The 13,845-nt window shown below is 39.8% G+C and overlaps 1 protein-coding gene and 1 long non-coding RNA gene across 3 annotated transcripts in view; one reads left to right on the forward strand and one right to left on the reverse strand.

Moving 5' to 3' along the window:
- LOC308403754 (netrin receptor UNC5C-like) overlaps positions 1-13,845 on the forward strand; it is a 192,360-nt gene that overhangs the window by 99,493 nt on the left and 79,022 nt on the right. For both annotated transcript variants that reach the window (XM_080893459.1, XM_080893460.1), the window contains exon 3: positions 9,652-9,795. In XM_080893459.1, coding sequence (XP_080749585.1) covers positions 9,652-9,795 — 144 coding nt within the window. The remainder of the gene's footprint in view (positions 1-9,651; positions 9,796-13,845) is intronic.
- Positions 1,889-2,843, reverse strand: LOC308403758. Its single transcript, XR_013972968.1, has 2 exons — positions 2,717-2,843; positions 1,889-2,136 (listed from the first exon to the last, which is right to left on the reverse strand). It is a non-coding gene; the product is annotated as an uncharacterized lncRNA (long non-coding RNA).

The following is a 13,845-nucleotide window of genomic DNA, read 5'->3' on the forward strand; positions in this document are numbered from 1 at the left end:
GAGGAAATGTACAAAGAAGTGGAAACGGCAAGGTAAAAAAAGTCCTAGCGCTTTATTTATTTCTGCCATCTGTCACCACAAAAAAAACCGCCAGTATGTGACGACAAGGTATGATGTTGGTATACCCATTGAGTTTCATCCTAGGTGCTGCAAAGATTTACCACAGATGTCTAAATCAGGTTTGAGTAACCCCAACTGTGAGATGACACTAAAGATTTAGACTCAATCATGCAATGTTTGTTCTACCTAGGTTCTATTTGTATGCTATAATATGATAAATTATTCCATGTTCCTTAATCATCTGTAGATAAAATAGACTTTTAACCATAATTAGCTTTAGCATCAAATATTCTTCTTTCCAACATTGGTCAAACAGCAGGTTTTGAAAGTACAGACTATGGTTAGGCAGCAGCAAACATAAAGTGTTTTTGTTGAAGCTGCAATATCTCAGTCCCTTTGGGGAACTTTTGTTTCACTTGCCGCGGCTGCACAGTGTCAATCAGAGTGTTGGGTCACTTTCCTGACAACTCACCTTGATCTATGCGCACCACTCAGTGAGCTGCTCTCACAAAATGGGGCAAATATTTGCAAAATCAGGGACTCTGTCTGACTTCTTCAGATGTCTCTCTATGTGGAACTGATGAAATAATAATAGTGAGTGTTGACTTTTTCTGCAGCTTCCCCCCCCGCTATCCCTAAAGAACCATCTGGTTGACCTGTCACTGATCACACCATAAACAATTTGAGTGCTTTGCCCCTTTTTCCACCATCTCTTTCATGTTGTATACCTTTTGACCTCAAAATACCCCGTCTTTGTTTTATGTTTGCCATCTTTATTCCAGATTTTTATATCCATCTAGACTTTTTTGAGCTTTTGTTCATTTAATCCTAATTGGTACAGTTTTCTTCTGCATTCGCTTTAGCTTCCTGTTGAAACACAGCGGGACACCGAGAGACACAGGTTAATGGAACAAAGTGAAACTGGATATAGGATATAGAAAGAAATGTGTTTAACAGGTATATACATTTTTGGCACATAAAAGACAAGTGAGGCAGTTTATTTCCAACGCAATATCAAAAAAAGGTTTTAAAATTAACCATTTGTTTGATTGTATGGGTATTTTTACAATTTTAAAAACACAATTTCTAAAAACTTTAAGTGAAATTAATTGCCATAATGCCAAGAGCACAGCAATAATATTTTTGAGGACTACGTCAACATTTTACATTACCTCCATATATTGTTTGCATTTCATCTTACACATGGAGAAAGGTTTGAAGGGAGCTGAATTATAATACTCATGTATTATATTGGACCACTGCTGGCCATGAGTGCAGTAAAAGTGAGTTTCCCTCGTCTTAAATTTAGTAAAAGAAGCCAGAGGAGGTGGTTCATCAGCCCTTTTACTTATTGTGGTTTTAGCCATTGCTGTTATTTTATTATGATTAGGGCTGTGGTATATTTTATTGGGTGTAACAGTGACCACATGCAGCCATCAAGTGTGTGTGTGCGCGTGCGTGCGTGCGTGCGTGCGTGTGTGTGCACATGTGTGCAGTAGTGCACAGCAAATCCAGCATGTCCAAATTAACACTGTCGGATTTGATTTCAACACTATTAAAGTGTCTATATGGGTCCACACCAGAGAGTGTTAATTTAACTCTTTTTGGAGAGTTGGTACTTTAACTCTGATTTAGTGTTAAACACCAAATCTGTCTGGAGTTGATAATTTAACACTTGGTGTTAAGAGTTTATATATTAACTCTCAAAGAGTATTTTAGTTTAACTACGTAAGAGTTATCTTCTAATTCATTCTAAAAAGCGGGAATTTTACTGTTCTGAACTTCTAGAAATTTCTTTTGGAAATAAACATTTACTAAAAAGATGCAATGGTTTTTGAAAAACATTTATTCTGAACTGTGCACCACAATTTCAAAACATTTTCTGAAAGATGTAACAGTATACATGTTCTCACTTCATTAGAATTTTGTTTATCAAAAGGTCTGACATGGTAAATGCAAATAACAGCATTCTCATCACTTATTTCTTCAATACAATATGCATGTCCTTCATTCATCCCTTTGTGGAACTTCAACGCACTTCTGCTCTCCCCCATATTCCATCTTCACAAGCATATCCTGTGCGGAGATTGAATAAAAATTAGTTGACACTAATTAATGGCACAAATAATCCAGTAAACAATTGCAGCACAGTGAAAAAAAAAAAGGAATCCTCTTTGAGCCATTACTTGTGTAAAGTATTTTCCCAAAAGACAAGGACACAGGCAACAGGTATACTGAACTAAATGTAAAACCGCAACCTTTTTCATTTTTACCTAAACCGTGTGCACAAAACTCTGGAGGGATCTATGCTAACGTAGAATCCAGTCAGGACGCCTGCTACTGCTGTTTGCTCGTTTTTTTTATGGGCGATCGTTTTCAGGCTTCAAGTAGCACCATTATACCAACATTTCACATTCTAGACATTGCTTTAGGTGTATTTGACCAAAAGTTTGACTGAAAATTCACATGCAAGCTTTTTTTCAAGGCTGTGGTATTTGCCTGCAAACAATACCTTTCAGCTAGCTAAAGCAGAATGTTATGCTATCACCGAGCAACATGGCTAATGCCTTTCACACAGCTTTGTCTCAACTCCAAAGAGCCACAGAAGTAAAAGCTCATAATAATAATTGAAACAATCTTTGAAAAAATGACTTACCAAGCATGGCAAACAACTCAAATATGTAGAGCAAAATGTTCTGAAACGGCTTCACTTCAGCTTCGATTGGAGCCGTGCTGGGGGCGGAGTCTGTGAATTTACTCTGTTGGTGTCATAGCCCCTGTAGGAGTTCAGAGTTAAGAGGTCAGGAGTTAATGTTTCCATTGTAACACCTCCAGATTTGACAGAGAAACACTCATTTTTAACACTCGATTTTAACTACTATCATTTTACACCTCAGAGTTACATTAAAAGAATGTGACTCTACTTAGAGTAAAATTAACTCTACTTTTGCAAGAAGACTATTAACACCAAAACATTTAACACTTTTGAATTTGCTGTGTGATTATGAAGCTGACCTTTGTATGCTGGTAGTACATTTATCATAGGAATACTGCAGACTTTAATATTGGGCTGACTAGCTGGAAAAAGAACAGAGCACAATGTGTTCCTATGGATCTGAAATCATCTAAATCCTACTGCAAGGGCAAGCAAAACATATTGCGAGATGACATGGCAAACATTCCCCTGGCCAAACTTTAAAAACAAGTGTGGGTGTTGTGATTATACATTTTTCAAATAACAGTAAAATCAGCCAGTTTTATGTTTCCGTTGTACTATGTAAACATTTATTTATTTATTGTTTTAGTTCTATAATAAGCAGTGTTGGGAAGGTTACTTTTAAAATGTATTCCGTTACAGAATACAGAATACATGCCCCAAAATGTATTCTGTAACGTATTCCGTTACGTTACTCAATGACAGTAACGTATTCTGAATACTTTGGATTACTTAATATATTATCATGCTTTTTACAACAACGTGAATGTACTATTGCTGTGTGATTTATTACTATTACTGAAGGTCCGCAACTCCGAACTGTAGTAAAGGGACCTCTGACTAATACGGCGGGGTCCCTGTCGGCTCATAGCCGAAAAATAGCTTTACTTTGTTGTGTGGGTCAACTTTTCTTGCGAGAGACAGAGAGAGGCGTTGAAAGGCTGCTCCAACGGAACTTATTGTTTTCGGAGGAAAACACGAACACGGTGTACAGTCGAGTCTTAATAGCTTACTTACAACTGGGCTCGTCAGGCACTCTTCTTGGCTGAAGTGGTTATTATTATATTTACATGCTTCCAGCTCCCGTTTTTCCTCGATGACAACTCGTACCTTTCCACTCCCCTTTTTCTCCCTCCTCGCGCTCACAGACCCATAACGTGTATGGCAGTCCATTCTCCCTGCAACACGGACTACACTGCCCATGATGCTACATTCTTTAGAGCTATGCTTGTAGCATTCTGCCTGTTAGCTTAGCACAACAACAACAACAACGAAAAGGCGCTCTCTCACCCAGGAAACACACAGTCCCAGAGAGAGAGAGAGAGCGTCGCCCTGTAACCATGGCAACCGTAAAGCTGCCGCCTGGAACAACAGAACGTAGCTGTCAAACAAAACCCAAACAGTCCTGACCCGCGACAATATGAAACAGGAAAGTACCGCAGTGTAATCCATTTATTTCAACAAAGTAACTGTATTCTGAATACCACCTGTTTAAGCGGTAACTGTAACGGAATACAGTTACTCATATTTTGTATTTTAAATACGTAACGGCGGTACATGTATTCCGTTACTCCCCAACACTGTGTATAAGATAAGGTAACCTTTATTAGGCCCACACGTGGGAAATTTGTTTTGTTACAGCAGAAAGTGGACAGTGAGGTTACAGCAATTACAAATTAGTTACAAAGTTACACAGATTAAGAAAAAAACACTGGAATAGGATAAGAGAATAAGAATGAGATACTGTACACAATAGAATACAGTTAAATAAAATATTATGTACAACAGAATAAAATATAATGCTGTCAGAAAAAAAGAATTGCACTCAGTGTTATTGAACAGAAAAAGAGAATGAGGATATTGGTCATAAATGTGGCACTATGACACAAAGTTAAAGCAAGAGGGTTCTCGGTTTGAATCCACCAGCTAGCTGGTACCTTTCTCTTCAGTTTCCATACTCAATGGCAGGGGTGTCCAAGTCCAGGCCTCAAGGGCTGGTGTCCTGCAGGTTTTAGATCACTATTTCATTCCCAGGCCTCTGGAGAACTTCAAGACAAGTTGAGGAGGTAATTTAGCCATTTAAATAAGCTGGGTTGGATCAAGGACACATCTAAAACCTGCAGGACACCAGCCCTTGACGCCTGTAGTTGCTCTATGGGTTCTCTGGCCGTTTCCCAGTTCAGTGATAATTACGTTAGATTAACTGGTGGTTCTCAATTGGCTTTAGGTGTAAATGAATGATTGTCTGTCCCTCTGTGTTAGCCCTGCAACAAACTGGTGACCTGTCCAGGCTTTGGCCCGTCTCTCATCTAATGACAGCTGGGGTATAGATGGATATTCATTTTACACTTTTAGCAGTGGATTTCTACAGATCACAAGCTTAAGGAAAAGCCCAATCATAGAGACAAAACGAAGAGTTATGACCTCGGTGATGATGAGTGTGTTATGCTGTTTTCCAGATCTTCTTTATTATGGACTTTTTTGAGGTGGGCGGGGGTATGAGTTTTTTGTGAAACTAATACATACAATATGTCTAAGCTGGACTTTAAGCATTACATCCTAAGTGCAAAAAAAAAAAAAAAAAAAAAAAAAGAACATCCTAAGTGCAGCAAGCAGAGATGAAATTATTTGCATGTGTCATGTCTCCATTAAGAAAAAAGAAGTTCTGGAGTGACAAAACACATTCATGCAGTATTGTACTTCCATTCCCCGGGTGACAAGTAAACTTAGTTATATGAATCAACGCTATACGACTAACAGAAATATTTTGGGGTTTGTGCAGTTTTGTGATTGATAGAAATGTTTGTGACAGTATCCACTTGTCTTGATGCTTTTCTTCCATTTTTCATCTACTTCTTTCCCTTCACCTCCCTCAGCTGACAGCAGTGGTTTTGTTGATGTGATGTTCTGTCATGCTACAGAGACCCAGAATCCCATGCTTGTCTCCTCATAACAGATTGATGTGAATTCTTTGAGCACAGTATTGAAACAAAGTAAGGCACTGAGTGATCTGGGACTTTTTAAGCCTCAGGTAGTTCCGTCAGATTTTGCCCAGCAACTCTTGCTTTGTGAGTTTTGCATTGTCAAACACTGGAAACAACCAGGGCTGTCTCAACAGCACAACTCTGGACCTAGTGACGTCTGTCTTTATCTTATATATCCATGTGATGTACTATAAACCTTGAAAATCCGTTTTCATGCAGAATGTCACCGGTAAAAACTTGTGAACAGCTGCATAATCGTCATGTCAAAAACATTGCATACTTAGGCCACAGCTGTTCTTCCTGCATAGCCTAAAGCCATTATTTAAGAGATACATTCATTCAAATCAATAACTTCTGTTTTCGGCTTTGAAACCATAATTTTCTAATATATTTCAATCAGAGGGTTGATGTTTGAAATGTGTAAAACCATAGATTGTTGATAAAATTTGCATCTAGGACTCATAACTTTGAGCAAATGTATTACATATCCAAACTGACAGAATGAGCAAACATCCCTCCGGGGCTAGAGGTAGATACTGAGGTGGTAGATGGGTTCAAACATCAGGCAGATGAACTGAATATTTTGCAGCTTAATATACAACAAAATCAAACCAGAAATGTTTGGTAGAAGGCACGAGGAATATAATGCAGTGCAACTTGAGTTGTCTGTCTGAACTAGCCTGCAGGCTTTGTTTTATTTAGATAGATTTCATGTGATTTCTTTGCATGACTTTCAGAGCAAACCCTATCTCACGAAAGTCAGATTATTGATTTTGAAAGTGAGAATTAGTTAGCATTAGCACGATGAAGACTTCATCTCTTCAGTTTTGACCTTTAGTCTTTACTACATTAACAAGGATTAAGTGCAGTGGCGGTCCTAACCTGTTTGGCGCCCTGGGCGCCCAACTCCCAGCAAATGGGCGATAGAAAACCGATCGGTGCCTATGCCATTCCCAATATGCGCTGGCATGATGTCGGGGCAGCAGGAGTACAAGCATTTTTTTATTTTTTTTTTGGCCGATGCCCGTGATGCCGCCCCGGGCAACCGCCCGTGTCGCCCGTATCAGAAACCGCTACTGATTAAGTGGTGTATTTTCTTCAACATATTTTCATAGGAACAGCCATGTTTTTAATCTACTGTGAAGTTCTTAGCCCTTCACAGCGTGGTTTTTCACTGTATATGACCTGTTCCTAGTTTGTTTTGCTTTTTTGTCTGTTTTCTTTGTTGTTTCCTACCTTGTAAAACACATTGTTATCCTTCACTGCTGATCCCTGCCTCTTATCTAGCAGTTTAGGTGTTCTAGTAACTTTGCACTGAACCATAATTAACTGAAGTTTATAACTGAGAGTTCTGCACTTATGCTTCAGAGTATAGAGATGGTTAATTAGCTAGCCACTGCACAACCATTTAAAAATTTAATAATACATCTCTGGAAACTTTAAAATTCTTTTTTTCTGTTGGGTTGCTTTTTTATTAGCTGCAAGCTACAAGTTCAAAAAACTTTGAGGTTTAAAACCTTCAGCCTTCTGCTTGGAGAAAATATCTTATTATCCAGTGTTAGTCAGCTGCAGCTTCTCAGTCAGAATATCTGAGGTGCGCCAGCGTCCCACACGCTTTAGTTTTATTCTCCAAGCAGTAAAGGCAGGAGAGAGACCAATATTTGTAGTTTACAGAAACAGTTGTGAGTGTGCTCTCTTTTTTTTTCTTCTTTCGTGCTGCCACCCCCCCCCCCCCCCCCCCCCCCTTCCGCCAGTTTGCCATTACCTTATTTTATGGTGGAAAGTGCACATTTAATTCTGAGTGTTAAATTTTTCCCTGTTTTGTTTTACAAATTCTTAGCGTTCCTGCACACGTGTCTCAGTGTATCCCAGTGCAGCCACTGGCTTTGCTTGAAACGCTCCACTAATTGAATAATATTTAGCTTCTAATGATTTTTGATATTCAACCTAATAAGTCATGTACACAGTGTTGCAAAAGCTTTAAATATGTATATGTTTCCCATTTATTTGTCTTCATCAGAAGCCTGCTTCCACCCTCTCATTGAGTCACCAAAGCCCGTGGTGTCTTTCATGTACCATCCCATATGCTTCTTTGCATATGCTGAGTCCCTTTTTCACATCTAGCTGTCTGACTCTTTTGAACAATTCCCTTTAATTGCTCATTACTTTGGCAGTAGCATTCTCACTGGTCTCCACCTTCTTCCTATCGTTCTTGCCCTTCTTGTGCTCACACTTTTGTTTTTTTTTTTGTCTCATTGCTATTGCTTGCCCACTCGTTGTCTCAGCTTTAGTCCTGGTTTCCTTGCCTGTTATAATTGTCTCTTTAGCTGCCGTTTTTTTTGCCTCTGTTGCAGTGCTCCTTTGCTCTCTCATTTCATGCTGTGAAGCCATATCAATCTCCTTTGTTTGCATGTTTTCTCAAACATCAGTATGCACAACAGTTTTACAAGCTTTGCTCTTTACAGTGCTCTTCCCATCAATGGCTTTTAGCCCCTTTTTTGCCTCCTACTAGATTTTTATTTTTGGACTTACTCTACACTTTTCTCCCTGTGCCATCAGTCAATTTGAATTTCTGTATTATCTAAGGTCCCTGTTTACTTTCCACACACTCCATCTTATTGAGGTTTATTTATTTATTTCTAACTGAAAAGCCATACCGATCTTCCAGCTATCTTACTTGAAAGCTTATGTTGCCTTTCTTACACTTTGCCCTTATGGGTTACTTATTAATTCTCCCACCAGCCATTAATGGCCTTAAGTTTGCCTCAGTCTCGTTCACTGTATTTCACTTTGTTTCCTCTTAGTCCCCTTTGCCTCAGTCCTGGCTTTGCTGCTATAACTGTCTCTCTTATGGCAAGAACTTGCCGAGAGTCTTCATAAGTAATAGGCCCAAGTCAGATTTGTGGAGCCCCGTAGAGACGGTTTCTGGGGTCTCTGTAACTCAACTGAACCTGAAATAAACTGCCAAGATCTCTTCTCATGGCATTTTGCCCATCTACTCCCCAATCCCCACGTACTCCTACTTGAATACATTTTTATCTCTGTTCCCTCCCTCTTTCCTTTTCACATTTTATCGACCTCTTCCACCTCTTAACCTGTCATCCTCCTCTCCCTGCAACTCTGTCATGTTGCTCTTCATTACATCTACCTGTCTACCATTTCTCTCATTGCCCTCTCCCCTTCCTTTCCAGTCTGTAACCTAAAGTTTTTACTTTAATTAATCGCTTCTTGATAGTTCTGTTTATTTTCTCTCGAATATTACTTTCCTTGGTCACAGAGTTTCTCAATTTTCTGTATCCTGTATGTAGATTTTTTTTAAATGTAGATTTTCTGCGTCTCATCGTGAGTTTTTCCCTTAGACTTCATTTCCTTTTTTCTCTTTCAGTACCCCTCTATCTGTGCTCCCTTGTAGTGCTATCAGTAGGGTGCAGCTACTCAAATCTTACACTTATTCTTTACATAGGAGCTGCTTTCAAAACTCCAGAGAAAAGAGGGAATTGGGGGTGGACTGAGATAAAGAGTAAAAGCGCAAAGGAACAATCTCACAAATGTGATATTAAATCCAGAGTGGATCTACTCTGTAAAGTGACCTGGCTTTGTAAACACCAGCAGCTACTGAATGATTATCCTCAACTTTAATTTACTAGCTGAGATATTTATTATGGATTGTTCTTACTTTTTCTTTTTAAGCTAACATGTAAGCCATATCAGGCAAATAGAAGCTTATTTAAGTTTCACATTTTCTGGAGAATCAGCACGTGAGTAAGACAAGTAAATAAAAAAAATAACTTATTTATGACTTACCATTTGTTAGCGCTTGCATTTTTGCTCGATTCTTATTCCCAGTTGAAATTGTAAACAATACAATGGTGTTTTTCCCTTTTGCTGCAGGTCTGGTGGTGAGAGAAGCCAGCATAGAAATAACACGGCAGCAAGTGGAGGAGCTGTTTGGCCCTGAAGATTACTGGTGTCAGTGCGTGGCCTGGAGCTCTGCTGGAACCACCAAAAGCCGCAAGGCACATGTCCGGATTGCATGTGAGTTAGCTACTCTAAGCATCCATACAAGATATAAAAGTTGGAAAATACTGCTTATGGGAGTGGATTGTCCACATTTTATATTTAAAGTTTTCTATCTGATAAACAAAACAAAACATTTTCTCTTATCTCAGTAAAAATGTGTATGTTTGCAATCTTGTGCACACAGATACACTAAACAGTTATCATGGGTTGATTCAGTCTCATGAAAGCCTTTTGTAAAACACAGTAGTCTAAAACTGAAAGCAAACAGGGAAAACTGATTACCTTATTCAATGCAAATAGAGGCATCACAACTGACTTAACCCCCTGGTGTGTGTAGTTTATTATTACTCTGTAGTAATATGAACACAAGTGCAGGGATGTTATACCGCCTATTTTTCTTTTACAAATAAAAACGCAAAAAAAAAACATCCAAGTAGTCTAGATTTTTTCTTTATCATCTCATCACTTGCACCAGTGATTTTATGCTGCACATACCTGCTGTGGATTTCCACAGAACAGCTGGACACGATAAAGTGAGTTTGTTACCTTGCTTTGAAGTTTAGGTGTGCAGTCGGCTGTATTACTTTATGCAATATTTGTAACGGATGAAAAGAATCGTCTTGTTTCATGCATGTGATTTTACTAAAAGCCCATTACAGTTGGTTACATTTTAAGCAGGAAAAACTGGAGAGTCAGATTTTTTTTTAAAACCGAATTAACTAAAAAAAAACCTTTGAAGAAAATGTACCCACCGTATATAATGCAGTGTAACTTTTCTAAGCAGAGAGTTAGCTCTATAACTTTGGTCGACCATCAGTAGCTTCCTGTTATGGTCTGGTGAAGAATTTAATAAGACAACTGGGAGTCTGACTATAAGGTCACCAAAAGAACACAGCACAGATTAGACCCGGCCAGACTTCATATCATTCTAACAGACAGTACTACTATGTAATACTGCATACACAGTTAACACATGGGGAAATCATTTCAGGAGTCCCCCAGCAACAGCTCAGGGAAAGGAAAAAAGCTAAATCCTGTCACGAGTGATGGTCATTTGACAGCTGTACAACATCTGAGGAGCAAGGGAATTGAGATGTTTGATAAAAAAAAATAATCTAAAACAGTGGTTCTTAACCTTGTTGGAGGTACCGAACCCCACCAGTTTCATATGCGCATTCACCGAACCCCTCTTTAGTAAAATTTTTTTTTTTTTTTTCAAATTCAAGACATAGATATGTTTTTTTACTGGTGCACAAAATGAGCCGTACATGAACATCACCTTGTTCAAAGAACAAAACCAACACAATGCATGAACTTACAACAAATTACATACCTGCAAATCAGTGTGACTTCTGCTGTTGCCTTTGAGAGACCAGTTCAGATATGCGTGGCTTCACCTTGGCAAGTGCCAGTCTCATGTCATTTTCACAGAAAAGTCTGTTCCTTTCTTCGTTTTTATGTCCAGCATCGTCGAAAAGGATTGCTCGCAAAGATATGTTGTAACAAATGGTATAAAAAAATCCAGGGCTTTCTTAGCAATAATTGGATACTTGTCCATTTGTCGACACCAAAACGTTGAGAGTGTTGTTGTTCTGAAGAGTTGCTGTTGAACCTGGCTCTGCTGAATTTCAATGATTTCGTCAAGGTATTCATCATTGACATCTGCTGTCTCAACAGCAAACGTGAACGGCTGTCTCACCCATGCTGGATATGACTCTCTTGTAGGGAAATATCTGTCGAGAGACTTTGCAAGCTCATCTAAGTGCGTTGCAATTGTTTGCTTCAGTTCCGTGGATACAGAAACATCTCCGATTCCAGACACATCTTCGACCTTACTTACACAGTTGTCCAGAAGGGGGAAGTTTGCAAAGTTGTTGTTCTCTGTTCGTCGTTTCCATAACGTTAGCTTTTTTTGAAAAGCCTTCAGGTGTTCTTCCGCTTCTATGATATTGACTCCACCACCCTGCATCTGCTGATTGAGATGATTGAGAGCTGCGAATATATCAGCCATGTACGCTAAAATGAGAATGAACTCAGGATTTTTGAAGCAATCTGCATGACAGTGTTGGTGCTCTTGCAAAAACAGGGCTAATTCCACACGCATGGCAAAAACACGATTCAGCACCTGTCCCCGGGATAACCACCGAACATTAGAATGGTACAGAAGTACCTCGAATTCAGAGCCCATTTCTTTACACAGCTCACTGAAGATGCGGTGCCTCAGAGCACTATTTCGCACATAGTTCACACATTCCACCACGGTTTTTAATACTTCTGCCATTTTTGGAGGCAAGGTTTTTGTTGCCAATGCATGCCTGTGCAAAATACAATGAGTCACAATGATGTGTGGTGCATCGGCTTTTACTAGCGCACCAAAACCAGAGTTTCTTCCCAGCATGACGGGAGCTCCGTCTGTACAAACTGCAGAAACCATGTCCCATGAAAGATTGTTGTCTCCGAAGAAGTCATCCACAAGCTTCTTCACATCGGCTGCCTTAGTTGTTGTTGTAAGAGGCTTACAAAATAAAAAATCTTCTTTTATCATGTCATCTTTCACATAGCGCACAAAAACAGTAAGCTGGCTTAGATTAGCAACGTCTGTGCTCTCATCGAGCTGAAGGCTGAATTTTGCCGGGCTTGAAATCAGATCGGCGACTACTTGAGCCAAGATGTCTTTACTCATGTCTTCTATTCTGTCGCTGACGGTGTCATTTGAAAGAGGAATTTGTGATAATTTACCTTCGGCCGCTGTTCCGAGTATCAGATTTGCCATCTTTAACGCGGCTGGTTTCACGAGTGTTTCACCAATGGTGTGTGGCTTGCCCTGCTTTGCGATCAGGTAAGCAACTTCGTACGATGCTGTGAGGATCGGTTTGTTAACGGGTACAAATCCAAGAGCAGGCAGAGTGGGCCTTTCATCGAATCTGGCTCTCTTCACCTTGAATTCAGCAAGTGTTGTGTTCCTGTATTCCCCGTCTCCATGCAGCTTCAAGAAGTGTTCCTTTAGTTTTGCCGGTGCGAGACTAGAGTTGCTCAACTTGGCGTTGCAAATCATGCAGATAGGACGCTCACTCCCATCACGTTCCGTGATACATGTAAATCCATATTGTACATATTCGTCCAACCACTTTCTTTTTTTGCCCGACATAGTTAGTATGGATTAAAATGTTAAAAAAAAAATCACGCGAAGTACTACCACGACATTCACATGTTGACTACTGCGCGCGCTACATTCCCCGCAGCCCTGATTGGCCAAGCAGTGTAGCATGATCGTCTGCAGCCAGTGATGGCCAGAAGGGGGCGTGTCATCACAAATTTACACGATAATTCGGGCATGGCTGGACCTCTGCGACCTCCGCAGTGGAGGCTCTGCCGAACCCCTGAGACCGACTCACCGAACCCCTAGGGTTCGATCGAACCCAGGTTAAGAACCACTGATCTAAAAGAAGTCGTTTGGTCTTTCAACATAATCCTCATATAAAACAATGGATTGTTCCTTGAGAGCTTCTTTCACTGAGATTTGAAGCCACAACAGTAGTTTTCCAAGCGTCATTGCTCTGGTCAATTCAGCCATATAAGACAACTGGGACTTGTCTGAGTGCTCAGGTTATAGAAAGGTCAAGCAGAAAAGAAATACCAATAACAAAATCGACCCCACCTCTCCAGTTTACCAGGCTTATACTGACAGTTATGCTCTGCTTCAGTGCTCTCTCAAAAGAACAACTGGGGAATTTGACAGAGTCCATTCAGCATGCACACTGGATAAACTGCACACATCCCCATATGTAGGACTTTAACAGACAGTATCACTCTAGCAGACATGCACCCTGAAAGTCTTATTCTCCCAGGTTGGTCTTATTCTTTCTGCAGAAGGAAATCCATCATGCAGACCCTTGTGTTTTATTGCCACTTTTATTTGGCCTTAACTATGTATCACATTTTCACTTTTGCAGAACTTGATACCTGTGTTTATGTATTCACTCTCCAGTTATCTTGGAAGTATTCAGTATATTAATTTGGCAACAAAGGTCCATGAGTTTTTTCACAGTGAACTTTAATTTGTAT

Source organism: Rhamphochromis sp. 'chilingali', assembly GCF_963969265.1.
Source record: "Rhamphochromis sp. 'chilingali' genome assembly, chromosome: 10".
NCBI lineage: Eukaryota > Metazoa > Chordata > Actinopteri > Cichliformes > Cichlidae > Rhamphochromis > Rhamphochromis sp. 'chilingali'.